At 48.1% G+C, this 27866-nt stretch overlaps 2 protein-coding genes across 2 annotated transcripts; both read left to right on the top strand.

Annotated features, from left to right (window-relative positions):
* The first annotated feature begins 3299 nt into the window (after window positions 1–3299).
* Window positions 3300–8388, top strand: LOC109443665 (keratin, type II cytoskeletal 1b-like). Its single transcript, XM_088791467.1, has 7 exons — window positions 3300–3303; window positions 3581–3741; window positions 5769–5932; window positions 6617–6710; window positions 6891–7073; window positions 7841–7966; window positions 8260–8388. Exons 1-7 carry the CDS (start codon window positions 3300–3302, stop codon window positions 8386–8388), a joined length of 861 nt encoding a protein of 286 aa, XP_088647593.1.
* A 7601-nt stretch (window positions 8389–15989) lies between these two features.
* LOC109443757 (keratin, type II cytoskeletal 73) lies at window positions 15990–26161 on the top strand. The gene is made up of 9 exons (XM_019724502.3): window positions 15990–16436; window positions 17946–18160; window positions 18994–19054; window positions 19708–19803; window positions 20551–20715; window positions 23632–23757; window positions 23913–24133; window positions 25098–25132; window positions 25911–26161. The coding sequence occupies exons 1-9, from the start codon at window positions 15990–15992 to the stop codon at window positions 26159–26161; spliced, it is 1617 nt and encodes a 538-aa protein (XP_019580061.3).
* The last annotated feature ends 1705 nt before the right edge of the window (window positions 26162–27866 follow it).

The raw sequence follows: 27866 nt of genomic DNA, 5'->3' as shown, positions 1-27866 counted from the left end.
AATATGCATTTTTAAACAAACATCTAGGTGACTCTGAGGCTGGTGATGATGCAAGGGCCACACTTTGAGAAGCACTAAGGAAAGATAAGGGAGCAGATTCTGTGTGGTTCAGTTCTTGACACCTTAAAATTTGGTAGGCACTCAATAAAAACTTGGTGATTGGATAAAAGAATGTGTAAACTTGGGCAAGTTATTTAGCAACTCTGAACCTTGATTTACCATTTTTAAAGAAGTAACCATAATACTTCCTTTAGAGGGTTTCTGGGAATGTTCTATACAATAATAAATGTTTATTATATGGGACCTGTGCCATCATAAGCATGCAGTACTGTAAGCGTCTTCTCCTTCTTTTTCTTCTTCTCTTTCTCCTCCTCCCCCTCCTCCCCCTCCTCCCCCTCCTCCTCCTCCCCCTCCTCCTCCTCCCCCTCCTCCTCCTCCTTTTTTACCATTACTAGAGTTAAAGACAGTTCTGTGGGACTGGGGAAGGCTTCATGGATGAGATGATTTTATATTCAGGCAATGAGGGATATGTGGGGTTAATTAAGAAATAATAATAATTTATATAAAGTTTTCCAGAAGATAGAAGAGGAAGGGACCCTTTTCATCTTGTTTTATGAGGCCAGCATTATCCTGATACCAAAATCAGACAAAGACATTATAAGAAAAGAAACCAAAGGCCAAATATAATACCCTGGTTAAGTAGCAAGGAGAGGTGTTATTCTCACCCTATTTTACAGACGACAAAACTGAGGCTGAAAAGCCCACAGACACAAAACTAGGGAGTAGTGGAGCTGGAATAAAAAGTCAAGGCTATGATCTTACATCTCTCACTATTTCTACTACACCCCACTCTGTTTCCCCCCTTTGCCTGGCTCTCCCCCAGTGATGGTATTAGGGTGTTCATACAATGGGTGGGGCCTGCTACTGAGGCCTGGCTGAGTAGGGAGGGTACAGGATGACCAGTGGGGGAGACATCCCAGCTTCTTGGCCTGGGTCCAGAGAGGGAGACCAACTGAGAGAGTGGCTGAGCCCTGCCAGTGCAGATGTATATGTGCAGGTGTACAAAGTGACTTCTGCCAGTCTGTACATTCAGGGGAAAGAGGAGAATTAAGGATCTGAGATGGGACTGCTAGTCAGCGTGGTAACCTGTATTTTCCTGTCCTAGGTGAAAAGTAGCGAGAGGAGCTGGAGTCCAGAAGGTTCCCTTAGGCAGCTGCCCTCATAGTTATGGAGTGACCACAAGAAGGGATCAGGGTCCTTGGACTGCCTGAGTGTTTTCTAAAGGAAGGGCTGCCTTATTACCCTGCAGGGGAGTTGGCAGCCTTACAGGACTTGATGGCTTCTATTATAAATGCAATAACTGCTCATTATTTTAAACTTGGAAATTGGAAAAATGGAAAGATGGAAAATTTAAAAATCAACCATACACGAAACAACTGCCATTAACACTTTGACACACACACACACACACACACACACACACACACACACGAGGTTGGACAATTTAGTTTGCGACCTTGTCCCAGGAAAATATTCATTGCTGAATATCATTATGGTCACCTCTGAAGTACTCCCCTTGGGAAGCTACGCACCGACGCCAGCACCTAGTCCACCTTTCAAAGCAATTTTGGAACTCTTTTTCTGGAATGGCCATCAGAGTTGTCATCGTATTACCCTTGATGTTCTGAATGTCATAAAAATGTCTTCATTTCAATATTTCCTTTATCTTCGAGTAAGGAAAGAAGTCATTGGGGGCCAGATCAGGTGAGTAGGGAGGATGTTCCAATACAGTTATTTGTTTACTGGCTAAAAACTCCCTCACAGAGAGTGCTGTGTGAGCTGGTGCATTGCCGTAATGCAAGAGCCATGAATTGTTGGTGAAAAGTTCAGGTGTCTAACTTTTTCACACAGCCTTTTCAGCACTTCCAAATAATAATTTGGTTGACTGTTTGTCCAGTTGGTATAAATTCATAATGAATAATCTCTCTGAGATAAAAAAAGCGGTTATACCAGGGGTACCAAAAAATATATATACACATTTTAAGAGATGTTAACACTTTGGTCAGCATTGCTCAAGCAGTAGTTCACTGTAACCAGAAGTGTCTGGATGCTGATGGTAACCACTTTGAGCACCTCTTATAATTACAGAAGTCAAACGTGACTTGTATTCATCTTTTGTTGTTGGTATATATCAATACAGTTTTTTCCTTTCTTAAAATGTGTGCATGTGTGTATGTGTGTGTGTGTGTGTGTGTATTTTGAACATATTTTTCTAAAATATTTAGCTTTAGTCAGTTTTTAAAAAGAATATAGCTATGCTCATACTATATCTCCAGTCTAAATGCAAGCCTTCTTTTCTATGCCTTGGATTTAGTGGTCATACAGATTATTCAGTTTTGATTTCTCCTTTTATCACTTAACATTGAGGGTAAGGGGGGTGGGGGGGGAGGTGAGGGTAAGGGGGATCGAATATATGGTGATGAAAGAACTGACTCTGGGTGATGAACATACAATGGGATTTATAGATGATTTAATACAGAATTGTACACCTGAAATCTATGTAATTTTACTAACAATTGTCACCCCAATAAATTTAATTTAAAAAAAAAAAATTTTAATGTTTGCGTAAACAAACCCTGTAACCATAATTTTTATTATCTATTTAACATTCCATCGATGGACATAGTTTATTTAACTAGTCTCTATTTTTTTTGGACTTTTTTTTGGGGAAAAATATTTTTTTGGTAGGGAGGCAGAAACAATCCCCACCAACTATCAAGAACTTAATTGAGTGGGTCTCTCTGAATCACTATTCTTTCTAGATATTAGTTTCTAATTCATCAGCGTCACTGTTTTAAAGCTTCTAGGAGACGTATCTTGAGTTTCAATAACACTCTAGTCGAAACAAGAAATGTTGAAATATGAACCGTCTCAGAAAACACCCTATATAGGAGCTTTTGGGTATAATTGCACATACCTCATATTGCCGAGGTCAGCAGATAGTTGACAGATAAATAATGACAAGCAAACCCTGCTAACTAAGCAACAATTCCTTGACATGCTGTTCCCAAGTAGATGGTATTATTTATTTTCTAATCATTTTTAGCTTCAGGGGAGCCAAACCCAGTAACCTATCCTTGGCCCGCTGACAACTCTGGGAAATACATAAAGAGAGCCCTCCGTGCTCTAGCAGGGACACATTGAGACACCTCTTTCCCCCTCACAGTGTCACTCACTCCCCTTAGTCACTGTGAGCAGGCCAGTCTATGCCTTGAGGTGCCAGAGTGGAAGCTTCAGCAATGGGTCAGTCACCCTGTCAGGAGGGTGCCGGAGATGGACAGGAAGCTTGCTGTCGGTCCTCAAGAGCAGTGGCGGCTGCCAAGGCTATGCCGGGCGAGGAGGTTACAGTAGCTGGAGTCTCATTAGCCTTGGGGGAGCAGGAGTATCTCCACCATTGTAGCTGGAGGCCTGGCCCATGGCGGCAGTCTGGGGAACAATGGGGGTAGACATTTTGGGGTATGCAACCTAGGCGTGGTGGGCTTTGGCCTTGGCAGTGGTTTTGGGGGGCTGGGGTGGATAGGTCCAGCAGTCTGCCCTGAGGGCATCCAGGAAGTTGTAATCAACCCAAGTTTGTCTGAGCCTCTGGATGTGAAGTTTGGCCCTGAGGTCCAGGAGGTGAAACAACAGGAGAGGGAGCAGATTAAGAAACTCAACAATACTTTTGCCTCCTTCATTGACAAGGTGAGTGCTGATGCCTGGAGGCCAGACAACCAGACCTGAATAACTCCAGGGACCTGCAGACAAGGCCTTTCTGCCATGATCGAAATGTGGCTAGTGGTTACCATATTGGATAGTGCAGGTCAACTTGTTCAGTCCCTGTGCATTAAAGTTGGTCCTGGTGGAAGGTGCCCATTTTGTTTTCCATGTTCTCCAAACCTCCCTAGGAGACTGGATCTGAACCTCAGCAACTTGTCACTGCCATGTCAAATATAGGGCCTCGCAGCCAGCCCTGAAGGAAAGGTGATCCCTCCTGCATGAATAGTAAATCAAAACGAGCTAAGAAGTCCGGTCTTAAAGAAGTCAAAACGGTCCGTGGGTGTCTTGTAAGTGGACACATTAAGACATTCGCAAATGGTTTTTCCCCCATAAGTTGCCATGTGATTCTGAGTCTAGAAGCTTCTCTCCGAGCAAACTGGCATTTCTGCTGTCCAAGCCAGTGGATGGAGACCACCAGAATCAGATGGTGCCCTGCTAATGGGTTCTGGAAAAGGAGAGTGGGGCCAGTGCAAATGATTTGACCAGATGACTTTTAAATTCTGTTGGTCAGGCTGGGAATGGTGAACTATGTCCATAGCCTTGAGAAATCCTGACTTTCAGCTCTCATCTAGTCTTTACACCAAAAGGAGGCCAGATCTTATACTGGGCAAGTCAACAATCTGTTCTTGAACCAGCCTTGGATTGGGGTTTACTCTGAATAGCCCTGGGGAAAATGGTGGTCAGGACGGCTGCATCTTGAGTTTGCACCAATGGGACACTCAGGATTGTCTTGGAGAAATGCTCTAATTCTACATAGGGTGCTCTTCCTTAGGGAAGAGCAGCTATGGATTCACACTATTGTGTGGACTTGGAGCTGGACTAATATAAGGAGAAGCCAGTAAGAAGTACAGAATTAATGAATGTGCCCAGAGCTCTGGGTCTGGGGCAGTTTTACCACTATAGATGGTGCATTGAGGAACTATGATCTTTCATGATGACTATAGTTGATAACACTGTACTGTATAATTGAAATTTGTACAATTTATAGATTTATTTATAATTTATAAATTTAAAAATAAATTTGCACAGTGAAACAAGGGCAACTATGTGAGGTGACGGATGTGTTAATTAACTTGATAGTGGGGATTATTTCACAATATTGTGCACTTTAAATATGTTATAATTTTATTTGTCCATTATACCTCAATAAAACTGAAGAAAGAAGAGGTGGGAAATTGTACGAGGTTCTTGCTTGATGAAAGCTCTGGCTTGGGGAAATAAAACTGCAGGTTCGTTTTTATTTGTTCTTTCTTTGTGGGCCTCGGTGGGCTGCTGGGCTGTTTGATGGGGTTTAGGTAGGTGGGTGGGGTGGGGATGAGTAGCGGGGAGATTTCCTGTACAGACAAATGTCTCTTGATCTTTACCAGCAAGGTCCTCAACAAATTTAAATTTAAATTATTAGTTAATCCTTCTCTTTTGCTCCTCATTACCACTGCTGCTTGCAATGCCGTGAAAACAGTGAGAAGTGTGAGGAAAGGGAATATTTTGTTCACATCAAATCGTCGTGGCTATTTGTAAACGAACATTCCTGAGAGTGAGTTACTTTGCTCGCTCACTGATGAGTCTCTTCCTGATGTCTGCTCTTCCCTAATGATCTAGGCCAATGCTTTTCAAACTTTGACGGGAATCAGAATCAGCTTGGGAATGAATTTGGTCAACAAAGGCCTCGACCCTGTGCTACATTAAGAAACCTGGACCTCTGTGCTCTTTGTGATCTTTCAAATGATTGATTCTAATACCCTCTCGAGTTTGAGCACCACTGCTCTAAGAAATTGGCCACTTACACGTACCTGAAATTTCTCCAAATCATAGGGCTAACCAAACTTACTTATAGTACGTTGGCAATTAATGCCAAACTGGAATCTCTTGTCCCTCTTGCCAGGTGAGCAAGAACTCCTCAAGCCCACTACAGCTGTCCCCTGGGGCTGAGTCCTTGGAATTCCTGTTTGCAGGTGCGGTTCCTAGAGCAGCAGAACCAGGTGCTAAAAACCAAGTGGGAGCTGCTGCAGCAGCTGGATGTCAGCACCTACACCAGCAGCATGGAGGCCATCTTGGAGGGCTGCATCAGTCACCTCAGGAGGCAGGTGGACAAGGTCATGGTAGAGATGACCAGGCAGTAAGCAGAGGTGACATATACCCAGGGTTCTGTAGAGGAATGCAGGAAGAAGTGAGCAGGTGAAGCTGGGACAGTGGTGTTTGGCCAAAATATCTGTGGCTGCCAGTCTAGGTCTGAAAGAAGTGCTATGGCATAGAACTGGCCTCCCTTTCTAGGAATGCGTGTTTGTTTTCTTCTTGTGAATCTGTTTGTAGATGTCTGTTCAGGGGTGGGGGAGTGTAGAGAAATAAGAGTCTTTTTAGCTACTGACTCTTACCAGATACGAAGCAGAAATCAACAACAGGACAGATGCCGAGAACCACCACAGCCCTGGAAAAGGCTAGAGGCAGCTGGCTTTTGCCCCCAGGGCTCAGTTCTGGCCTTCTTCACCCTCCTCTGTGCTTTGGACTCAGTTTCCTCTGCTGCTAATCACTCCCACCCCAGTTAACCTCTGAGAGCCCTGTGCTGACTGCAAGACTGCAAAAGAAGTGATAAGAATGAAGGCAACTGATTTCTGGCTCAGAAGTCCTGTTTTTAACTTAGGGATATCACCACTAGGTTACAAGTGCACTTGGCATTGCACCCATTCTGTTAGTTTTTAGATGGTTTTAGAGTAGCCCAAGTGATGCCGTTTTCCCTCTGGCATCCTGACAGTGCAGGTAAAGCTCTTCCAGCCCACGGGGGTCGCTGCCTCCTTTCTTTCAGGATGTTCACAGTACCTGAGGTCAAGGTGGACCTCAGGGTCAAAGTACATGCCCTGCAGCGGGAGAGTGAATTCCTCCAGGTCTTCTATGTGGCTGTAAGTTTGGGGTCTAAGCTCCCTGGGAGCCTCTGGGATGCTTGGAAAACAGAGAAAGAGAGAGAAGGTTCCTTGGACTGCCCCCGAGCTTCTGCGTGGTTGGCGGCAAGGTGGCCCTGGGGACCCTAAAAGGTGGTTGCTGAGCATTTCCTGAGGACGGATCCCTGCCCTGCTGCGCAGGGGCTGGCTCAGGTGCAGCAGACAGTCAGGGACACCAGCGTGGTCCTGTCCACGGACAACAACTGGGACCTGGACCTGGACAGCACCCTCTCCAAGGTCAAGGCCCCATACGAGGACATCGCCCAGAGGAGCGAGGCCGAGGCTCTGTACCAGACCAAGATTATTCTCAGAGGGCATATAAGGGTCCTACCCCTGCTGACAGGGATTGACCTGCTCCATTGGCTTTGGAGTTGGCAGGGTCACCTGACCCCATATGTCCTGTCCTGGAGATGAACAGGCAGGATACCCGTGAAAGTCTCTGGCTCAGCCACCACTAGAAGTGACTAGGGCTCTGGCTTCCTGGGGATTTGCCAGTCCTATGCTGGGAGAGCTAACCCAACTCTGCAGACCCAGGCACATGTAGAGACACCAAGGCGGCGTTCTAACCAGCATAGTCAGCTCTTAATTTCATGTATTGTGGCAGCCGGTGTTTCAACCAGGCCAGCTTCCTTCTACCTGCACATGTTCCCCTCTGCCTTCCCACCCTACATCTATGGAAGGACATCTTCAGGAAGCCTGACCTTCCTAATACTCACCTGAGTGGAATACAATTTAAGGTGGTTCTTTGACAGAAATACTAATTCCAGGTCCACACATGAAGTGGTTGGTGCTTTCCTCCCAGTATGGATTTTCTGTAGTTTTCCCTCCCTCTGAGGTCTGACTGGGAAGGTCAGACCAGAGGTATAGTCCTGTCTAGAATTTGGCTAGGTGATAGTCATGTAACTATGTTGTGTAGGAATGTTTGGTTTCCTCAGCTAGGCCATCCCAGCAGACAGGAGTGTGTATCCTCTATAGGTTGGTTTCGGCCACAAAGACCAGACTGGGCAGGAGGCTCAGAGGTCTGGGGTGAGGAGCCCTGGGGTTGGCTCTTCCTGTGTTACCCTTTCACTCTCACCTTTTCCTGGTTCCAGTCCCAGGAGCTCCGGGTCACTGCTGGGACAAAGGGTGGTGACCTCAAAGTGACTGAGGTGGAGGTCAGTGAGCTGAACGAAGGCATTCAGAGACTTCGAGCAGAAATCGCCCACCTTAAGGACCAGGTGGGGCACCCACTGGACCGTGGTAGCCTTTGGGGGTTGCAGTTAGGATAGATTCCCGCCCCCTGCACCCCCGTACTTTTCTGTATTCTCACATCTTCTGCAGTGAATTATGAAGGAGGGCAAGAGAGAAGCCCAGCCAAGTACAGGTCTCCTGTGCCTCCCCTACCACTTGCTGTTGGCCCTTGGCAGAGTACTGCCCTGTAAGATGTCATCCTGGAGGCAAAGCATAAGGGGGAGGCAGCCCTGAAAGACGCCAGGCCAAGCCGGCTGACGTGGAGGTGCTCCTGTCTAAGGAGCACCTGCCCAGGCTGCTGCGTGACCACCAGGAGCTGCTGGGAGCCCAGCTGTCCCTGGACGTGGAGATGACCACCTACTGCAGGCTGTTGGAGAGCGAGGAGAGCAGGTGGGTGCCCCAGAGGTGAGAACGGGCAAGTGTCCATGAGTAGAGAACCTGTGCCAGCATTTCTAGGTGTATGATGGGACAATTAATTAACTCACTCATTTCTGAAACAACACCTGAGCTTTGTCAGTGGTGGTGGGGTGTGTGTCTAATCAGGGCCTTTGTCCCGAGTGTAGTGATTAATGTAGGTCCCAGCCTATGTGCTGGAGTTCTTAACTCCTCCAAACTTTCCTTCTGGACCTCTGGACCAAAGAGAAACATGGGGAGATTTCCTTGCCATTGAGAAAGGTAGAGAAAAAGGCATAGCTTTCCTTAGCATGACCCAGTCCAGCACAGCCGGACTGAGCCCTGGTCGGGGGAAGGGTGGAGAGGGACTCGAAGGAGGAGGAGGCTTGGGGAGTGAAGAACAATTGTGGGAGTCCGCGAACAGTGGTGGCAAGCCCACTGAGGGTGGGAGCATGGGCGAGGGATATTGAGGACAGCTGCCCTTGTTACTCCAGGCGGGAACGAATACAATTGTGGGACCCAGGTGTTCTCCAGAGTGAGACTGAATTACAAGTTATGGATCAGCTCAGGGGGCAAAGTCTCCATGAGGGGTGGTAGCCCCAGCAGAGGATCCTGTGTAGCATCTGGGTCTGCGTCCAGGGCTGTGGGGTCTGCAGGGGCCAATGGGAGCCCCCGAGGATCCAGACCTCAAGTTGGGAATTCTGGAGACACTGGTTCTGGCATGGAACATGAAAAGTCAAGTTCAACAAGAAACCAGGGCTCCAGCTCAGGGCCCAGAAACCTGTAGGTTTCCCTCCCAAAGGTAGAATTGAATCATCTGGCCCTGATTCAAGATGTCCATCAACCTGAGTATTTCACCGTGTATATAACTGTTCTGGCCCTACCCTCATCTTTTATTTTCTTTGGTATTTTGGAAATAGGCTCCTGGGTCAAAACAAATTGTTCCTCCCCATCCCGGCCCCATACAGCCAAAGGTTGGGGCCCCTGGAAACCCTTCACATGCAGTCTCAACGGGCCTGCAGGGCTGTCAGTCACCTTCTCCCTGTCTTGCCTGTAGCCCTGTAGAGCCCTTAGTCCATGCTGCCCCTTCTGTGGTGCAGAAGCAAAAGCTCTCCTCTATCTCAGTCCTGAAACACAGGCACGTGCACACTTGCTTTTCTATGATCACTACCAATGCTCGGTTATCTACCTTCATGCATGTTAGTCATTATACTGATTATCTGCTGCCATGGCTTATCAAGAACTTGCTCCGATTTGATTTTCTAAAGCCCATGTGACCCATTCTGGGGCATCAGGAGACTGTATCTATAGATTCACAGACCCTGGTGCTCACCAAAGGGAGGAAGGGAGAGGAAGACCTTTGGGCACCTGGAGGGTGTGGGTGTGCCCGCCTGGCCTCCCCTTTTCCCCTGAGAAAGCCAGTGTGGGTCATCCACCTGGAGACAATGAGAGGGGGCTGAGTTCATGTGTCGCCCCTTCTCCAGGGATCAGGAGAAAAATGGAAGAGAAGCAAATATATATTAGGACCATACTCCAGACAGAGTCCAGTTTGAATTAAATGTCCAGTGTGACCTGCTGGGCTACGAGGGGCATGAAGAAAGCCCCTACGCTCCATGGTTAAATCTTGTGTCCCATGTTTCCTTTTGAAGAGTGGCCCACTTCTGCTCTTACCCCCTCTTTCCTGCTCCCTCCCCCACTATACTTCTCAATAAACTTCATGAGAAACTCATTCGTTTGGGAACTTTTAAAATGTGCACTGACCAGATGGGCCCGGCATATTGTTACCACCCTGTCGGCACCCTGGAACACACACACACACACACACACACACTGTTCTGCCTGCTCCGTTATCTGTGCTGACGGAAGGGCATGCTATTTTTGTTTAACTTTGGAAGGGGGGTAAAAATGACCCTTATTTCCCCTCGTTATTGGGAAAGCTCTGTTTTTGAAAAATAATTAAGTTTTTGAGCCTTGCTTGGCAGCCAAGCTGGTGTCATTATTGCCTAATTAAGGGGTAATAGTGTTGTTATCTTTAGTTTATTTATTTACTTTTTAAAGTTATTAACAAAAATTTTTATTGAGGAATATTGGGGAACAGTGTGTTTCTCCAGCGCCCGTCAGCTCCAAGTCATTGTCCTTCAATCTAGTTGTGGAGGGCGCAGCTCAGCTCCAAGTCCAGTCTCTGTTTTCAATCTTAGTAGTTACAGGGGGCGCAGCCCACCATCCCATGCGGGAATTGAACCAGCAACCTTTTTATTGAGAGCTCTTGCTCTAACTAACTGAGCCATCCGGCCACCCTGCTATTATTATTATTATAAGGATCATTATCAGGTAAATGACCAGAGGGTATGGAATGGGAAGCGGCAGTCTGGGGACTCAGGTCACAATGGCAACTCTGTTGCTTTGTCTCCTGCTTTTCCCAGAAAGCAGTTCTCAGCTCAGCACCCCATGGAGTCCAGCGGTGTGGATTGGGAAGGGTGGGGAGGGGGGTCTCATAAGTTCCCTGTTATGAGCACTTAGAGGAGGGAAGATGGCCAGGGAGAGGATGGACATAGCTCCTTGTATGAGCAAGCCCTAGGCTCCTAGAGAGGCAGCATTCATGCAACAATCATTAATTGAGCACCTACTATGTGCAAGACTCTGTTCTCCACACTGGTACTAAAAGGTGACCAAGACCTTCGTCTACTAGGAAGGCAGGCAAGAGAATGTGCAATCAAAGTTCAGTGTTATCCTAAGGAAGTGCCTGTCAGGAGCCAGGGACCAGACAAGGGGGATGGGGAGACTTCCTTGATGAGCCCTGGAATCTGACTGACACCTGAAACCTGAAAGATGAGCAAGAATTAGCCAAGGGGAAGGGAGGGTTTTAGGTAGAGGTGCTGTATCCCCTGTGAGAACCAAGCTCATAGTAGATAGTCAATAAATACAGGCTGAATAAATGAGAAGGAGGTTGACAAGAGCAGGGCTCATTGGGCTCTTTCAAGAAAGTGAGGTCTGGGGGAGCTTGGAGAGAGAAGTGGTAGGAGAGGTGGGTGGGGCCAGCTCATGACATGAGAGGCTTTCTGGGGAGATCGACTAACTTATTCTGTTTTCCTGGGACATTTCTGGTTTTAATATTGAAAATCCCATATCCTGAGAACCCACTGAATCCCAGGCAAACCGGGATGGCTGGTCATCCTGCTGCTACATTACCTCAAGAGATTTGGACGCTGTTGCGTAGTTTTAAACAGTCGAGTGATACAGGAACAAGGGTGATTATCTAGTGACAGAGTGGCCTCGAGTTTGCTGTTTGTCCTCTAATATCCTTTCTCCTCTTCTGCTATAGAAATTGTAGTTGAGACCTGACCATGCAACTAAAGACTACATTTCCAAGCTTCCTTTACAAATAATTGTGGCTGTGAAACTAAGTTCTGGACAATGGAATGTGAGCTGAAATTGTATCATACTCCCGATTGTAACGTTCAAAGGCAGAGCGTCTGCTAGGGGGTTCCAGCTCTGAAGAAAAAGATGTGAGGAAGGGTAAGTAACTCGACAAGCTCAGGCTCTGCCCCAGACCTTTTGAATAAGAACCTCAGGGTCAGGGATGATTTTAAAAAGATTTCAGGCAGTAGTGGTTAAGTGCAAAGGCTCTACAGTGGACTGCCTGGCTTCTATTCAGGGGTCCCAGCTGTGTGACTTTGTCCCAGTGACTTAACCACTCTGTGCCTCAGTTTCCGTACTTGTAAAAAGTGTATGGTAATTGTGTCTCTTTGATAGGGTTATTTTGAGGATTAATGTGCTCAGTACTGTACCTGGCACATGGTAGGTGCTCAATAAATGTTGCGAGATGATAACATCTTGTAAGGCTGTAGGACAATATCACCACCGGGATATTGACATGGATACAGTCAAGATACAGAAAATTTCCATCACCACAAAGATCCCTCATATCCTTTTATAGATATACCCACTTCCTTCCTGTGACACCTCCTCCTTTACCTCTGGCAACCACTAACCTGTTTTCCATTTTCATATTTCAGGAATGTTATATCAATGGAATCATACAGTATGGAGCCTTTTGTGACTGGCTTTTATTCCCTCAGCATGATTCTCTGGAAATTCATCCAGGCTGTTGCAGGCATTGATAGTTCGTTCCTTTTCACTGATGAGGATACTCCAGGGTATGGATGTATCACAGTTTGTCACCCATTGAAGGGCACTGGGGTGTTTGCACTTTTTGGCTATTACAAATAAAGCTGCTATAAATATCCGTGTACAGGTTTTTGTGTGAACACAAAATTTCATTTCTGTTGGATAAATGCCCAGGTGGGTAATGGCTGGGATGTATGGCAGTTGCATATTTAGTGTTTTAGCAATTGCCAAGCTGTTTTCCAGAGTGGCTGTACCATTTTACATTCCCATTAGCACTGTACGAGTGATTCGGTTTCTCTGAATCCTCACCAGTGTTTGGTGTTGTCACTAAGTTTTATTTTAGCCATCCTGATGAATGTGTAGTGATTCTCATTGTGGCTTAAACTTGCATTTCCTTAATGGCTAATGATGTTGAAATCTTTTCATGTGCTCAGTTGCCATCTGTATATACGCTTTAATGAAACGTCTCTTCATATGTTTTGCCCATTTTCTAAAGAGATTGCTTGCTCTTTTATTGTTGAGTTTTGAGTGTTCATTATATATTTGAGATGTAAGTCCTTTGTTGGACATGTGGTTTGCAAATAATTTCTCCCAGTCTGTGGATTGTCTTTTTATCCTGTTAGCAGGGTCTTTTGTAGAGCAACGTTTTTTTTATTTTTTTTATTTTGATGAAGGTCTATTTTTCCTTTTAGTTTTCTCAGTTTTTGCTTCACATATTTTATATTATATAAATGTAACAATATTTGGAGTAGTTTGGCTGGTGTAGAGTGGTTACTATCTAAACGTTTTCTGCCTTGCTGGGCTGCCCCATTCCTCTAGTTTGGCTAGAGAGATCAGACTTTCGTTAGGGCTTTAAAAAAAAAAATCTGTGCCCTTCCAGATTGCTGCTTTCTGGAATATATGAAACAAATAGAAAACCAGGGGGCTCACCACTATATCGCTCTTTGGCTCCTGAAGTCCCTGGCTGGTATGCCTTCTTTTCTCCACCTTTCAGTCTTTTTGCATTTGTTTTATATATAATAGCCAGGTTTTTAGTTGTAATAAATGGAAGAATGATGTTCGTACCATTTCCCTAGCTAGTGTAGCATCATCTTTCAGGATGAGAAATACTAAATATTCTTTCACAACACGATTTTATTGCTCCTGGGGATGACGGGGGCCTGGATGAAGGCTTATGACAGCACTGCCCTTCTGTGGGAAGTGGGGGTGACTTAGTAACTGTATGAAGATTAATAAGGGTTCAGCGGGCATTGAGTTTCCCCTGGAGAGAGCAGTGGCAGGATGTAAAATGTAAGGGGCCCACTATTTGAAAATCCATGTAAGAGAGTTTTAAGGACAGGTGTTAAGGACCCTGTCCATGGGGGAATGACTTCAGGGCTCCCCTACAAGTCCTTCTGTCCTCTTCATGACTCCCTGAGAATCCCTTGCCCCTGTGGTTCTGGGCAGTGAGTAAAGAGGACTAGAGGGAGGATGGGACTTGTCCTCGGAAAACTTTTGGGCTGTTGGGGAAGACTGACACACATCTAGAATATAGGTAGAAACACCGAATTAGGTCAGAGAAGTTACCATTGGGGAGGCTGGCCAAATAGGAATGGCTGGATTGAGATGTGACCAGAGAGGTTTTCCCAGGGTGCCCTGCGGCAAGGTCACAAGCAGAAAAGGCCAGGATGGGAGAGGGGAAGAGAGGCCATGTGGGGTGAGTGGCTAGATGGATGTTTACACTCACACGCCACACTGCCCTGCGAGTTGGTAATCACAGCACGGACACTTGCTCTCAGCCCTTAGGGAGTGATTTCAAGGCCAGTGCCAGCAGTTTGTAATTTTGCAGAGACACAGATCTGAATCGCGTCCGCCTTGACTCTGGTGTGCTGAAAGGAGTCAAAGGAGGAGTGATCCTGGCTGGGACACTCCGCATTCCCTTCACAGCACAGCTTTGTTGGTCCTCACTCGTACTTCACCAAGAAATTGCAAAGGGATACATCCTTTGCGTCTGGTGAAAAAAAGACTGAAAAGATTGTCAAATGCTATTGCTGGTAGTGAAATTGAGATCATCAAAGAAAATGATTATTCTTAACTGGAAAATAGCTGTTTTGTATAAAAAAAGAAGGGAAGGTTAAGTTTGGCAATTGTTTGGTACAACAGTATTAGAGGCATAAAACCGTTGTATTATAATACAGAATAGGGCCATAATCTCTGTACAGAAATAGAAAAGAGGGATTGGCAAGCTGTTCACTCAAGCATACTGGCTAGTGAAATAATTGCATTTTTATGGAGGAAATTATATACTGTGACTATACTTGGGATTTGGGAATTGTGGATACTTTGGTAATGTCAAAGGTTCAATGAAATTCAAGTGTTTGCCCTCCTAGAATTGTGAACTATGCTTCTGTCTTATTAATTTATGACCTCGGAGCCTAGCATAGAACCCAGGACAGAGTCAGCCCTCAACAGAAGTTAGTTCAATGACTGGGTAGATGAATGAATGAGCAGGTGAATGACTGGCTGTTTGGCTGGACAGAAAATAAAGCCCGCGTAGCTCTGAATGTGAAGTCAGAAGACCAGCCAGTAGAGTCCTCACGGTTCGGGCCTAGGTTTGGTTGGGTGTTTGCATCTTCTATGATTCATATAAAGAAAGGGCTCATGAAATGTTTACTATATTTAGCTACCTGAGCTTCGGTTTTCCCTATCAGTAAATTGTAGATCATCATAGCCCCTCCCCTGGCCAAGTGGACTAAAGGAGCTTCTATGCGCCGGGAGCTCTTTTAATGCTGTACTGTACTATGTCAGCCATTGTGAAAGGCAGCAATACCATTATTTCCAGGTCAAGGGTGGGAGTGGTGGGAAGGGGCAAGAACAACATCAGTGTGTGCAGGGCAGCCTAGCCAGCACAGAGGAATAGGAGACCTGCCCGGGAGGCTGCAGCAGAGGCTGGCAACCAGAGGGTTGGGCTGGGTTCCCATGGCCCTGGCCACACAAGAACTGTCTCCAGTAACCCTGGGAAGCTAGGCCACAGACTCTCCCCTCCTCACCACATACAAGCAGCTCAGCCTGGGTCCCTAAAACAGGTACAGTTGTGAGATCTCTCACAGATGATGCTATCAGTTAAAGGTCTCTCCTCTGCACCCCTGCAAACCTACTCCTTGGGAAAGAGCAATTGAGGCTGTGACAAACCTCCCAGACAAGATCATTCTAGGGATAATTTGGCCAGCCTAATTATCCCATGTTTATTAGATAAGACTCAAATTGCATGAGAAGGCTTGCAAGCCCATCATTTTTTTTTTTGTTGTTTTGGAGTTTTCAAGTTATTTATCTGATATCTCTGATTTTGCTGGGAGAAAATGATTTCTTGCTCCCAGGCAAACTAAACACACAAATTATGGCAGTGGCTCCCTCCTGAGCCCTATAAAGGGGGAGCCTAAGATCACAGGCTGGTGAGTTGCATCTCAGCTAAGGCTTAACCTCTTATTTCAGCTTTCTGGCCTTCTCAGCATGAGCCGCCAATTCACCTACAAGTCAGGGGTTGCTGCCAAAGGGGGCTTCAGTGGCTGCTCCGCCGTGCTCTCAGGGGGCAGTTCATCCTCCTACCGGGCAGGAGGCAAAGGACTCAGTGGGGGCTTCGGCAGTCGGAGCCTCTACAGCCTGGGGGGCGCCCGGACCATCTCCTTCAATGTGGCCAGTGCCAGTGGGCGGGCAGGGGGCTATGGGTTTGGCCGGGGCCGGGCCAGCGGTTTTGCTGGCAGCATGTTTGGCAGTGTGGCTCTGGGTCCCGTGTGTCCGTCTGTGTGTCCTCCAGGGGGTATCCACGAGGTCACCATCAACAAGAGCCTCCTGGCCCCCCTCAATGTGGAGCTGGACCCTGAGATCCAGAAAGTGCGCACCCAGGAGCGGGAGCAGATCAAGACCCTCAACAACAAGTTCGCCTCCTTCATCGACAAGGTGAGACTTTCTGGAGAAATCGGAGCATAGAGCCCCTTCCTTCTTCCACCTTCATGACCCTGAGGGCTCCCTGCCCGGGGAAGAGGAAAGCAGGACATTTCCCTAGGATACGGACACAGCCGAGGACAGAGCAGGGATGAACTGGACAAACCTTGGACATCAGTGCTGAAGGGTCTGGGTGGATAGAGAAGGGGAGGAACTAGAGAGCTTAGTCTGCGAGGGTTTCCAGGGGGCAGGGAAAGTGGCAGTGCATGAAACTTAGAAGCCAGACAAAAGAGAGGGCCGTGGCAGCCTAGGATGTCTGGAATGCTATGAGACCCCTCTTCTCCTGTCATGGGACCCAGACCAACTCAAACTCTGGTCAGAAGACAGACTCATAGCCTAGAATACAGCCCAAATATAAGGTGAGGCGCCTGGGGATCAGCGGGGCACTGGTGCAGTGGTTCTCGAAAGCGGTCCCTGAACTGGCAGCCTCAGTACCATGTGGGCCCTCGTTAGAAATGCATGTTCTCAGGCCCCACCTCATGCCTGCTGAACTCTGGGGGTGGGGCCTGAGAAGGTGCATTTATAACAAGCCCCCAGGGTGATGCTCAGGCACACTTGAGTTTGAGAACCACTGAGGCATAAAGGGGTAAGAATGTCTTGGGAAGCAGACTTCCTGAGCTTCAGGGGGCAGGGAAAGCTCATCAGGCATGACAGTGAGGTCGAGTGGTAAAGGCTGAGTAGGAGTCTGCCAGGCGGAGGTGGGGAAAGTCAACCTAGGGAGAAGGAGAATTTACCCGCAGCATGAAGGACTTGTCTGGAGAGTGGGGACACCTTGGGTTTGTGTGGGTGTTGGGCTGCGCACCTTGGGAAGAGTACAAGAAGGAATTTGGATTTGACCTTGTCAGTGATGTGGAACCACGAGAGGGGTTTAAACAAGGGAATTGTACGATATTTATAGGCTGACACTTGGGAATGCTGGTTCTTCCCCTGGGGTAATGCTCTGAGAACCTAGAGTTGGACGTGAAGACAACATAGGAGGGCCTGAGACCCCAGAGCAGCTGAGTGCCAGCCTCTGGCTGGGCTGGGAGAGGCCATGACCAAGGCGACAGAGAGCAGGCAGAGCATAGGCCAGGCCACCGGGCTCTGAGCAGAGACGCCCATGAGCATGAAAGCCAGCACAAGCCAGTTTGCATGTCTAAGGACTTGCCTTAGAGAGCCGGTCCGGGCTGACCACTGACACTGATCCAGGCAGATTTCGACAGGTGCAGAGGAGACAGATGTGGACTCGAGAGAAATGAAAATGTTGAGCCCTCTCCTGCTCCTAGGGGCTGCTCCCAGAAAGAGAACCTCAGTCAGACAAAGGACCGGGACAGGGAGGGGCATAAGTGACATTTCCTAAGGGCTGGGGTTTACCCTTTAAGCTAATGCAGCATAAGAGAACATAGGAAAGGAAAGGAAACCATCCAGGAAAGGAAACCCCACAGCCTCTTTCCATGACTGAGTGCCTGCTGATCTGGGTTCCAGGTGCGGTTCCTGGAGCAGCAGAACCAGGTGCTGGAGACCAAGTGGGAGCTGCTGCAGCAGCTGGACCTGAACAACTGCAAGAACAACCTGGAGCCTGTGTACGAGGGCTACATCAGCACCCTGCGGAAGCAGCTGGAGACGCTGTCCGGGGACAGGGTGAGGCTGGACTCGGAGCTGAGGAACATGCGGGACGTGGTAGAGGACTACAAGAAGAGGTGAGTGGGACCTTGTGCCCAGGCTGAGTCACCTCCTGTGGCTGGCCTTTCCCAGCAGGCACTGGGACATTTGCTTCTGGCCTCAGGACCACTGAGCTCAGGTGAGGGTGACCCATCCTGAACTCCTCTGCCTGGGCAAGATGAGGGCCTTCTCCGGGCAGCCAGGCGGGCTAGACCAAGGACAACCGGCCTCTGGGCAGTGGCAGCGTTGTCTGGGCAGGTGGCCACCTTCCTCCTGCTCCCCACCTGAGAGAGCACAAATGTGCCCACTCCATAGTCTCTCAGTTCCTAAGCTAGCTCACTGTGTCCCTGAGTTCCAAGGAAACCCCCCAGCAGGGCAGGGAGTTAGCATTTCTGTTGGGCTTCCTCTCTCATTTCCTTCAGGTCCTGGACATTTGGGCCATGCTTCTTCTTCCTTTCCCAGGGGACAGTTCTGGCTTCCTTGGGACTCATGCTTAGGGATAGGGTAGTTATTGGCAGGGGTGTCAGGCAGCTGGGTTACACGAGAGTCATGGCTGAAAGGGGCAGCAACATGTTCCTGTGATTTGGACACTGAGTGGGAGGAAGAAGAACCTATTCACTTCAGGCAGCAGAGGAAATCCCGACCCCAAACCATCCTGTCACCTGGCCCAGGAGGCGGCTGCTTCAAACCCTGCTCACAATGCTGAACAAACAGGCCTAGTGAGTTAGACAATTTGCAAAGATGTAGAATAATACTTATAAGATAAGTAACATAGGCATCTCTTTTCATAATGAGCGCGCGCACACACACACACACACACACACACACACACACACACACTACGCAGCTCACTGTGATGCCTTTCCTGCAGGTATGAGGAGGAGATAAACAAGCGAACAACTGCTGAGAATGAATTTGTGGTGCTTAAGAAGGTGAGGAGGGGTTGCATATCCCTGGGTCACCCAGGGAGTGGAATGTAGAGGGTGGGAGGAAGTAACATCAAAGAGGAGACTGAGGTTTCCATGGAAGGGCCTGGAGCTAAACTGCAAAGAAGATGGAGGGCTTTGCTGCTTGGGACATCTTGGGACACCTTGATGATTATCTAGAACATACCACGTTGTCAGTCCCCATGTTTTGTGTAAATGGGCAGGAGCCCAGACGTGGACAGTCAATCCCCAGGTCATGCCCACTTTGGCTTGGGAAACAGGACATGCTCTGAGAGGAGTACAGGTTTCCCTTCCAATTCTGCCTGTCGCTGGCAAATCGCTGGGGCTGCCCTCGGCTCTGACTGCTGAATGAGCGACGTGGTGGGGAGGACAGGGCTCTCTCCCATACCTTCTATTTGAGAAACAGAGGCAGTAAAAAGATCCTGTCTTTGGATGGGACAGAAGGAGTTCCAGAGGCATGAGGAATTTGTGCAGGGTCTCAGTGAGTCCTGGGTAGAGGTCAGGTTTCTGGGCCCCTGGTCTTGAGTCCGTTCCCTGAGGCAGCTAGCCACAGAGTTGGCACTGGGGTGCCAGTTCCCAGGAGAACACTGCCTGGGGTTGCAGAAGGGGAATGTCATGGGGTCCCTGGATTTCCTTAGGATGTGGATGCGGCTTACATGAGCAAGGTGGAGCTGCAAGCCAAGGTGGACGCCATGGACAGAGAAATCAAGTTCTTCAAGTGTCTGTACGAGGGGGTAAGCCTCCCCCAGCCCCAGCCCCAGCCCCAGCTCTGTCTCTAGAAGGAAAGACAGGAGAATGAGCAGTTACTTACTTATCAGTAACTTTAAGAGCCCAGAGATCTCTAGCATTTGGATGCTTGGGAGGTTTGTAAATCAAAGGTGAGAGTGACATCTATCCTGATGCCTTCAAATGACATATGCCATCAGTCCCAGCCTAGCCTCCAGATGCCCTGCTTCCACTTCTTTCAGGAAGCCATGGGTACTTAGGGGGTTCCCAGTGACCTTTAGTGGCGCACATTCTCATTTCTGCCTATTTTCTCTCTGCCGCTTGGAATATTTCCTCAGGTCATTGGCAGGAATCCCCAGGGATGGACATAGTGAGTCCTCAAACCCTTTCCACTGCCTCGGTGACCATCTGGTTCAAGCCCCAGCCTGTTGGCCAAGCACCTGTGGGCTCCTGTGTCCTTAGTGTCTCTCATGTGGTGGCCGAGGTGTTTCCCTTCCACTTTCTCCACTCCTGATGCATCTCGGGTGACAGACGTAAGGGCTGTTCTCTGCCTGGGCTGCATCCAACCCTCTTGGCAGTTTTAGATGTGTTGTTGACACCCTCTGGTGTGGTGCGCTCTATTCTTATAAACTTTGGGGAATATAGCTTGTGTATGTGTGGGAGGATTTTGGGGCTCCCCTGCTGGAACAGGGCCATCACCTTGGCACCTTCCTCTGTTCACAAAAGGCATTTCATGCTTCCTTGTTCCCCTGCAGGAGATCGCTCAGATCCAGTCCCACATCAGTGACACGTCTGTGGTCCTGTCCATGGACAACAACCGGGACCTGGACCTGGACAGTATCATCGCAGAGGTCAAGGCCCAGTACGAGGACATCGCCCTGAAGAGCAAGGCCGAGGCCGAGGCCCTGTACCAGACCAAGGTGAGCTGTGTATCTCCCTAGAGTCACATGGTCCAGGGCCTCTGGTTCAGTCCCATGACCCACCATGGCCCCCACGTTGCCAGGGAGCTCGGCACTGTCCCGGGCTCTAGGGGAACCCTGAAGGGAAGAGAAGATGCAGCTCTGTCTTTAGGGTCCACTTAGACTATGGCAGCCATGGGAGGACACACACAGCTGAGTGCAAATGGATGTGGCACAAACAGAATTCTGGGAGACAGGTGAGGGAACTAGGCTCAGGGGGCAGATCAGGAACGACTTCTGGAGGCAGAGTTTTGAACTGAGCCTGGAAGGGTGGGAAGCATGGGGAGTCAGCATCTCAACTCCCTTGTTAATTACAATAAATTAGGGGGTCTCTTTAGTATGATCTGAGATCAGGTAACTCCTACCTTTTCATTCAAGTCCAAATCCAAGAATAAAGGGGGAGTTTGAGTCCCTTAGATCTTAACTCCTCCTAATGGGTTGTGGGTGGGGAAATGATTCTTTAGATAATGTGGTTTCTCAGATCTAGATGGCAACTTCCTAATTGTTCCTTGCTGTTTACCAGGCTCCTTCTCAAGGGAAATCCACACTCTTGAGACCTTATCTTGTCCATCCCTCTGCCTCCTTGCTACCCTAGAGACAGAAAGATTTGGCCTCCAGGGATGGGAGGAAGAAAGGCTTTCAAAGCCTAGGAGACAACACAGGCCAGGGCTTCTTGATAAATGTTCCAACTCCAGTTCCCAGTCCCAAATCCCTCCGCATTACTGCTGCCAGCCAGGGACAGGGATGGATGTGTGGCCTAACTACTCTAGATTGTCAGTGGCCAGTGCGTAACCTCAGGCTCCTTCCAGAAGAATTAAGCAGGTCCGTACAGACACTGTAGATCATTTGCTATTTGGTGTTATCTACACCTGCACTTTCCCAGTGAGGGGTAAGCACTCATTAGACAGAATTTTATTAGTGTAGCAACACTATTATGAGGGCCTACTCTTATCACTTCCCTTTTGAAGGTGAAGAAGCCCAGGCTCAGGGAGTTTCATTAACTTGCCAAGATCAGTTAGCCGGTAAGTGATAGAGCTGGATCTGAATCTATGGGACTGACTGCTAATTCCGTGGTGTTTAGACAGAAAGTCAGGATAGGACTCTGGTTCAGAAGCATTTATGAGAAGGGCGTGGGGTGGGTGGAGAGCTGAACGACAGGAATTTGCTTCCCCATTTGCCGCAGAAGAAGATTGCCTGGTGTTAGAAAAGGGGGAGCTCGTGCCTCTGTCCCAGTCAGTGTGCGGGGAGGGTTATCATGCTCACACAGCCTTGCAGAGAAGCAAGAGAAGGCCATCTGTCCTGCCCCCGTTCATTGTCCCAAGGTTAATATCAAAGGAAAAACACCGGAGCATAGAAAGAAGCCCCCCATGCCTTTGAGGGATCTGGCATCTCTAAAAGGAATCCTGAACCTAGGGCCAGGCTGGGGCCAGATATGAGACAACTGGCAAAGCCAACCATCCAGATAGCAGGGCACAGCCATCAGAGTTCTGAATGTCACATGTTTTTGTGTTTCCCTTAAGTCAAATTCTGGGGTAGAAATGGAATATTCTCTGTTGACTATTTGATGGATGACATCAAAGGCAGAAATAATCCCAAACTAATACATGACCCAAAATCTATGACTAGCGGTATAGCTAACTTTATCCCCACCACAAACACAAAATGTTCCTCCATGTCTAATAAGACTGCCAATAGCCTGGGGCCAAGCTGAGCTGTGAAAGGAAGGAAGTCACAGAAATACAGGGGCAACTCATCAGTTCCATTTTTGGTTCATTCCTTCAGCAGATCTTTTTTTTCTGTATCTATTTAAATTTATTGGGATATTAGTTAGTAAAATTATATAAGTTTCCAGTGTACATTCTATAATACATCATTTGTATATCGCATTGTGTGCTCACCACCCAAAGTCTAGTCTCCTTCTATCACCTATATCTGTCCCCCTTTACCCTCTACAACATCTTCCCATCCCTATTCCCCTCTGATAAACACCATACTATTGTCTGTGTCTATGAGTTTGTTTGTTCCTTTGTTACTTTCTGTTTTATGTCCCACATATAAGTGAAATCCTACGGTTCTTGTCCTTCTCCGTCTCATCAGACAGACCCCTTTTGAGCACTGGGCAGGCACTGTGCTAAGTACTGGGAATTCAAAAATAAAAGAAAGGGTCCCTGCCATCCAGTCGTTCTGAATCTGATTGGAAAGACATAGAAACGTGTGATCACAGTACAGTGTGGTGAGACCTACGGACTGTTGTGCCGGGAATTATGGGAACAGAAGTGCACCCCACTAGGGTATCAGGGAAAGCTCCCTGGAGGAAGTGACTCTGCATTGGCTGAGTTGGAGCCAGCTATGGAACAAGGGAGGATGAATGGGGTAGGGTTTTCCAGGTGGAGGGAGAGGCTCATGCAAAGATTCAGAGAACTGAGAGCATGTGGGACATTTAGGGAATGTGGAACTGTTTGGCACAGGTGGAGAGCCAGGTAGGTGATGGGCAGGGGCAGTGAGAAATGAGTCTGGAGAGGCTGGTGGATGCCAGATCTCAAAGCACCTTGAGTTTGATTTTGACCTTGACTTTGAAGGGCTATAAGAAGAGGAGAACCATAACTGGAGTTGTGTGTTATAAAGTTGCAGTGTAGAGAGCATGGGACTTTCAACAATTCTTATGGTCAAATCTAACCATCAGTGAGATCAACTGTGCTAAAGGCAAATAAAGAAATCCAATGAACAGATGGTTGAGTGGGAAGCGATTAGCAGACCTGGTAAAGTTGGGAACCCATTACCCACCTCTACCATACTCCCCAGCCAAAGGCACAGTCTACCAAGGTGAGGTCAGCCAGGCCCTAAGTCAAGGCCTCTGCTTTGGACCCTCTCTCCCAGTTCCAGGAGCTCCAGCTGGCTGCCGGTCGGCATGGGGATGACCTCAAACACACCAAGAACGAGATCTCAGAGCTGACCCGGCTCATCCAAAGGCTGCGCTCAGAGATCGAGAGTGTGAAGAAGCAGGTGAAGGGGCTTTGGGGGGTCCTGGTTCACTTCCATGCTTTGCTCTAGGAAGTGGGGCAGGACAGAAGAGGGTTGAACTGCAGTGAGTGCATGGCGGGTGAAGTGAGGCTCAGGGTGCCTTAGAACTCAGGGGGATGCTACCTCCTGGCCCTCAGTGCACCAACCTGGAGACAGCCATTGCCGATGCCGAGCAGCGGGGGGACAACGCCCTGAAGGACGCCCGGGCCAAGCTGGACGAGCTGGAGGCCGCCCTGCACCAGGCCAAGGAGGAGCTGGCCCGGATGCTGCGCGAGTACCAGGAGCTGATGAGCACGAAGCTGGCCCTTGACATCGAGATCGCCACCTACCGCAAGCTGCTGGAGGGCGAGGAGTGCAGGTGGGTGATAGGAGGGGTCTTAGAATGCTAGCGCTGGAAGAACATCTGCAATCCTCTGATTCAGTTTCCCAGAGTGTGGAGGGTAGGCTGCTGGAGATGCTTTTCAGGTCACTCACGAACATAGCCTTAAATAGCATCTGGTCAGGTAATGAGACAGAGTTTCCTTTACAGTTCTCCTTCCAGTCCTCAGACTAAGGCAGAGAGTAAGTCTCAGAGTGGTGCTATTATGCCTTTAACACTGCCCTGACACTTGCAAATAATCCTATTAATAAAGAGATACAGATCCCAGGTTGGAGTCTCTGGGCAGACAATAATATCGAGTCAAAAAATTAAAAAAAAATTATTTTCCTTATATTTCTTTTTACTGCCTCTGTTTTGTTCCATTTTGGTCACATGGTACTGGTTTTCTATTTGCCCTGGCATGTAAAACTTCCTTTTAAGAGAAATGCATTTTTTTGTCAGAAAAGGGAGAGTCGATGAAAAATACTAACTCTGTAACAGTACGAGTTGTTCATGGTCATAGCAACACTTGGGAGGGTGGTACCTGAAGCACTGCCATTTGAAAAAACTCCGTTCTAACCTAGCACAGATTTATACATGAGACCGGAGAGAAGTTACCGCGCTTACAATCATACAGTTAGTCACACTAGTGGCAAGTTCTGATGCTCGTATTTCCGCATGTGGGCTCATTCAGATGGTAGCCTCTCAGGAATGAAGAAGTGGGCTAAGGAGGAACTCAGCAGGAGAGACTCGGAGGTGGTGTAGCTGGGGGGGCAAGGTTGCAAGTTTACACATCTCTGAAGTGGGGAGAGTAGACTGAGCAGAAACGGATGTGCTTAGAGACACACAAGTGCAGTTTATGCCACCTGGACATGAGCTGGTCTGGCTGAAAATTTCAGCCTGTGCTGGGGGTAACTTGAATTCCATGTGATGGAGCTTCACCTGTGCTTTTCTCTCCGTACAGGATGTCTGGAGAGTACACCAACTCTGTCAGCATTTGTGAGTATTTCACACTGTAATACTTTTAGTCTGTTAACAAACACAAAGTAAGTGGATGCCTGCCGCTGGACCCCGACGTGGCAGCTTGGGCTCTGCCTGGTAGAGCTCCATCGTCGTAATTGCCTCCCTTGCTGAGACCTGCTGCCCCTTCCCTCTTGGAGTCAGCTCCCCATCACATTCAGGCCCTTCCCTGATCTCTCTCCCATGCTGGGATGAAATTCTCAGCCCCACCCTCTTCTGTCACCCCCACCTGGCTTTCCTGCAAGATGGATGCCTGGAAGCCATGAGCAGGAAGAACTGTACCTACTGAGAGTAGAGACCAGCACAGACACGCCTGCACAGCCAGTTTTAATGCTGGCCCCACAGGGCTCAGCTTGGTCTCCGTCTAAGATAGGCGAGCAAAACTCCCCTAAATCAACAAATCAAGAAATCGTTTGGAAAAAACTAAGAATGTGTTCTAAAGTTAAATGCAAGACTTGTTGGCTTATATGATGTGTGGGCACCCCCTGTTCTTCAGGGGGAGTCCCGCTACTTCTATTTGTTGAAAGAATGAGAAAGTGCCTGATTGGGGGGTTCTGTGGGATCTGGGCTATTTCTCCTGGTGCTTGAGCTGCTCAGAAATTGAGCATGTGTCATTCAACTGAAGTTCACAGTTGATGTGAAGTATTTGCTAAAGGAAGAGACATTTAAGTTAGTTGGGCCTGGGAGGTTGGAGGGGACTTAGGGTCACCCCTGTCCTGGGACACACGCTTATCATTCCTCTCTCCATCCTCCACAGCTGTCATCAGCAGCTCCACGGCTGGGAATGCGGGCACAGGGGCCGGCTTTGGGTTCAGTGGTGCTGGCACCTATGGCTACCGGCCCAGCTCTGTTGGCTACGGCATGCTGTCTGGGGGCTGTGTCACTGGCAGTGGGAACTGCAGCCCTCGCGGGGAGGCCAAAACCAAGCTGGGGAGCGGAAGTGAATTTAAGGACGCTCCAGGGAAGACCTCAGCTCTGAGCTCACCCACCAAGAAAACCATAAGATAATAAAGTGAAAGACAGCTGTCTGCCTTGCCCTGGTTTCCTTTGGACTCCCTTCTCCAGGAAATTCCTCTTGTCACATTTGTCACTGTCTCCTTCTTGGTTTTCTTTGCCACTGACAGCCCCTCTCTTCCACCTCTCTGACTTACTCTGTCTTAATGTAGAATCAGGATTCTAGCCCATCCTTCTGCCTTATAGGAGAAGGTTTTCTCTCAAGGGTAACGCCAGTCCTCCTGCTGCCCTTTCAGGCCCTGGTGTAGGGAGTTATTGGCCATGTGTTCATGGATACATGAGATTACAGGCCCACTGATAGGTCTGTAAGAAGTTCTCCTGTGAGAGCAACATCAGCTCGGGAGAAACACCTGGTTATAGGTTGTGCCTTGCATGGTCCCTGCAGGTTATATAGCTGGAGTTCCCCTACAGGCTGGTCCTATCGATGATGGAATTTATGCTCTCAATGTTCTGTTTATGTTCTTGTCTTCGTTCAGGCCTCACTTCCCTGCTTCTTGTGTGCCACCAATAAACCGATAAAACTCATGCAGGATCAGGCTGGTTCTCTCTTCTACATGTGGAGGGCACTGAGCTGGAACCTGGGATATCGGAGGTCCAGTGTGTCCCAGAGAGCCCCCAAGTAGCCTTAGATCTGAGTGAAAAAGATCCTTGCACACCCGTAGGATCCCACCATCACCTCCAGTGGGTTTTGTTCAGGATTGAGCTCTGTCCCCCCATCCCCAGCAGATTCACCTTCTAAATCATGCTTTTCTCAGGCCAACGCTCCAGTGAATGGTCAATCTTTAAGAATATTCAGATTATCAGCATGGAGAGGGAGCCAACACTTGTCTCATGGCAAGATTTAAAATTGGTCAAGAGGCAGCAGAAGGCCATTCCAGAAAGCCTGGGACTTGAGCGAGGCTGTTCCCAGTTCTCTGGGGAAAGGCCAAAGGTAGATTCTCTTTAAAGTAAAGACTCATGTTCTCTTGGTCCTTGGAGAAGTTTTGCTGGTTTGAGTCTGGATGTGAAGGTATATGTGTATGAGTTGTGTTTAAATATGGGGCCACCTCTGTTACACACACAGCTTCCAAAACATTCTGCGCTCAGAGATTTCTCTTAGGTCCCCAGGTCATGACGATGCTGTCAGGATGCAACAAGCTACCAAGAGCAAGTGAGAGGCTGGCACACATTCAGGCCGGGGCTCATAGGGACACCTGAAAAGGGTCACTGGGAGTCCAGAGAGAGTCCTCGAGTTCAAATCAATAGCTTTGAATTTAGATTCAGACCCTGCAACTTGGGGATCATGAGCACAGCTCTCAAATCTTTTGATCCTCATTCCTTTAGCTATAAAACAGGCAGAATAATACCCCCAGATTGTTGCTAGGCTAAAGTGAGACAACGTGAGGATGTCTTGTGCAATGCCTGGTACAAAATTCATGCTTAATAAAGGTTCATGGAAATATAATCTTGTCTTCCGTCTTTTTGGTTCAAAATTGGACTTCATCAGCTCACCGAAAGAGGTGTTTAGCTGCTGGCAGAGCAAGTCACAAAATCCAAACATTAAAGAAACCATCTTATAAATTATATTCGTTTATTCATTGCCCACAGGAGAACTGGCTGGCAGAATAATTACTCTCAGGGCACACATTACTGGGGCCAGTGAAGAAATTGCAGTCAGTTCAATGAATGCTATTATTATCTATCACATACCTGACATGCA

Source organism: Rhinolophus sinicus, chromosome 1 (genome assembly GCF_057876585.1).
Source record: "Rhinolophus sinicus isolate RSI-liver-muscle chromosome 1, RSI-T2T, whole genome shotgun sequence".
NCBI lineage: Eukaryota > Metazoa > Chordata > Mammalia > Chiroptera > Rhinolophidae > Rhinolophus > Rhinolophus sinicus.
The sequence above is the reverse complement of the archived record's forward strand: the minus strand, read 5'-3'. Positions and strand labels throughout refer to the sequence as shown.

Excerpts from the sequence above, each read along its gene's own strand:
- LOC109443665 (XM_088791467.1), top strand. Across the intron at positions 7,074-7,840 it reads TTCTCAGAGGGCATATAAGG|TCCCAGGAGCTCCGGGTCAC; the intron begins GTCCTACCCCTG and ends TCCTGGTTCCAG. Across the intron at positions 7,967-8,259 it reads TCGCCCACCTTAAGGACCAG|GAGCACCTGCCCAGGCTGCT; the intron begins GTGGGGCACCCA and ends CTCCTGTCTAAG.
- LOC109443757 (XM_019724502.3), top strand. The coding sequence starts at position 15,990 with ATGAGCCGCCAATTCACCTACAAGTCAGGGGTTGCTGCCAAAGGGGGC. Across the intron at positions 16,437-17,945 it reads TCGCCTCCTTCATCGACAAG|GTGCGGTTCCTGGAGCAGCA; the intron begins GTGAGACTTTCT and ends TCTGGGTTCCAG. Across the intron at positions 18,161-18,993 it reads GTAGAGGACTACAAGAAGAG|GTATGAGGAGGAGATAAACA; the intron begins GTGAGTGGGACC and ends CCTTTCCTGCAG.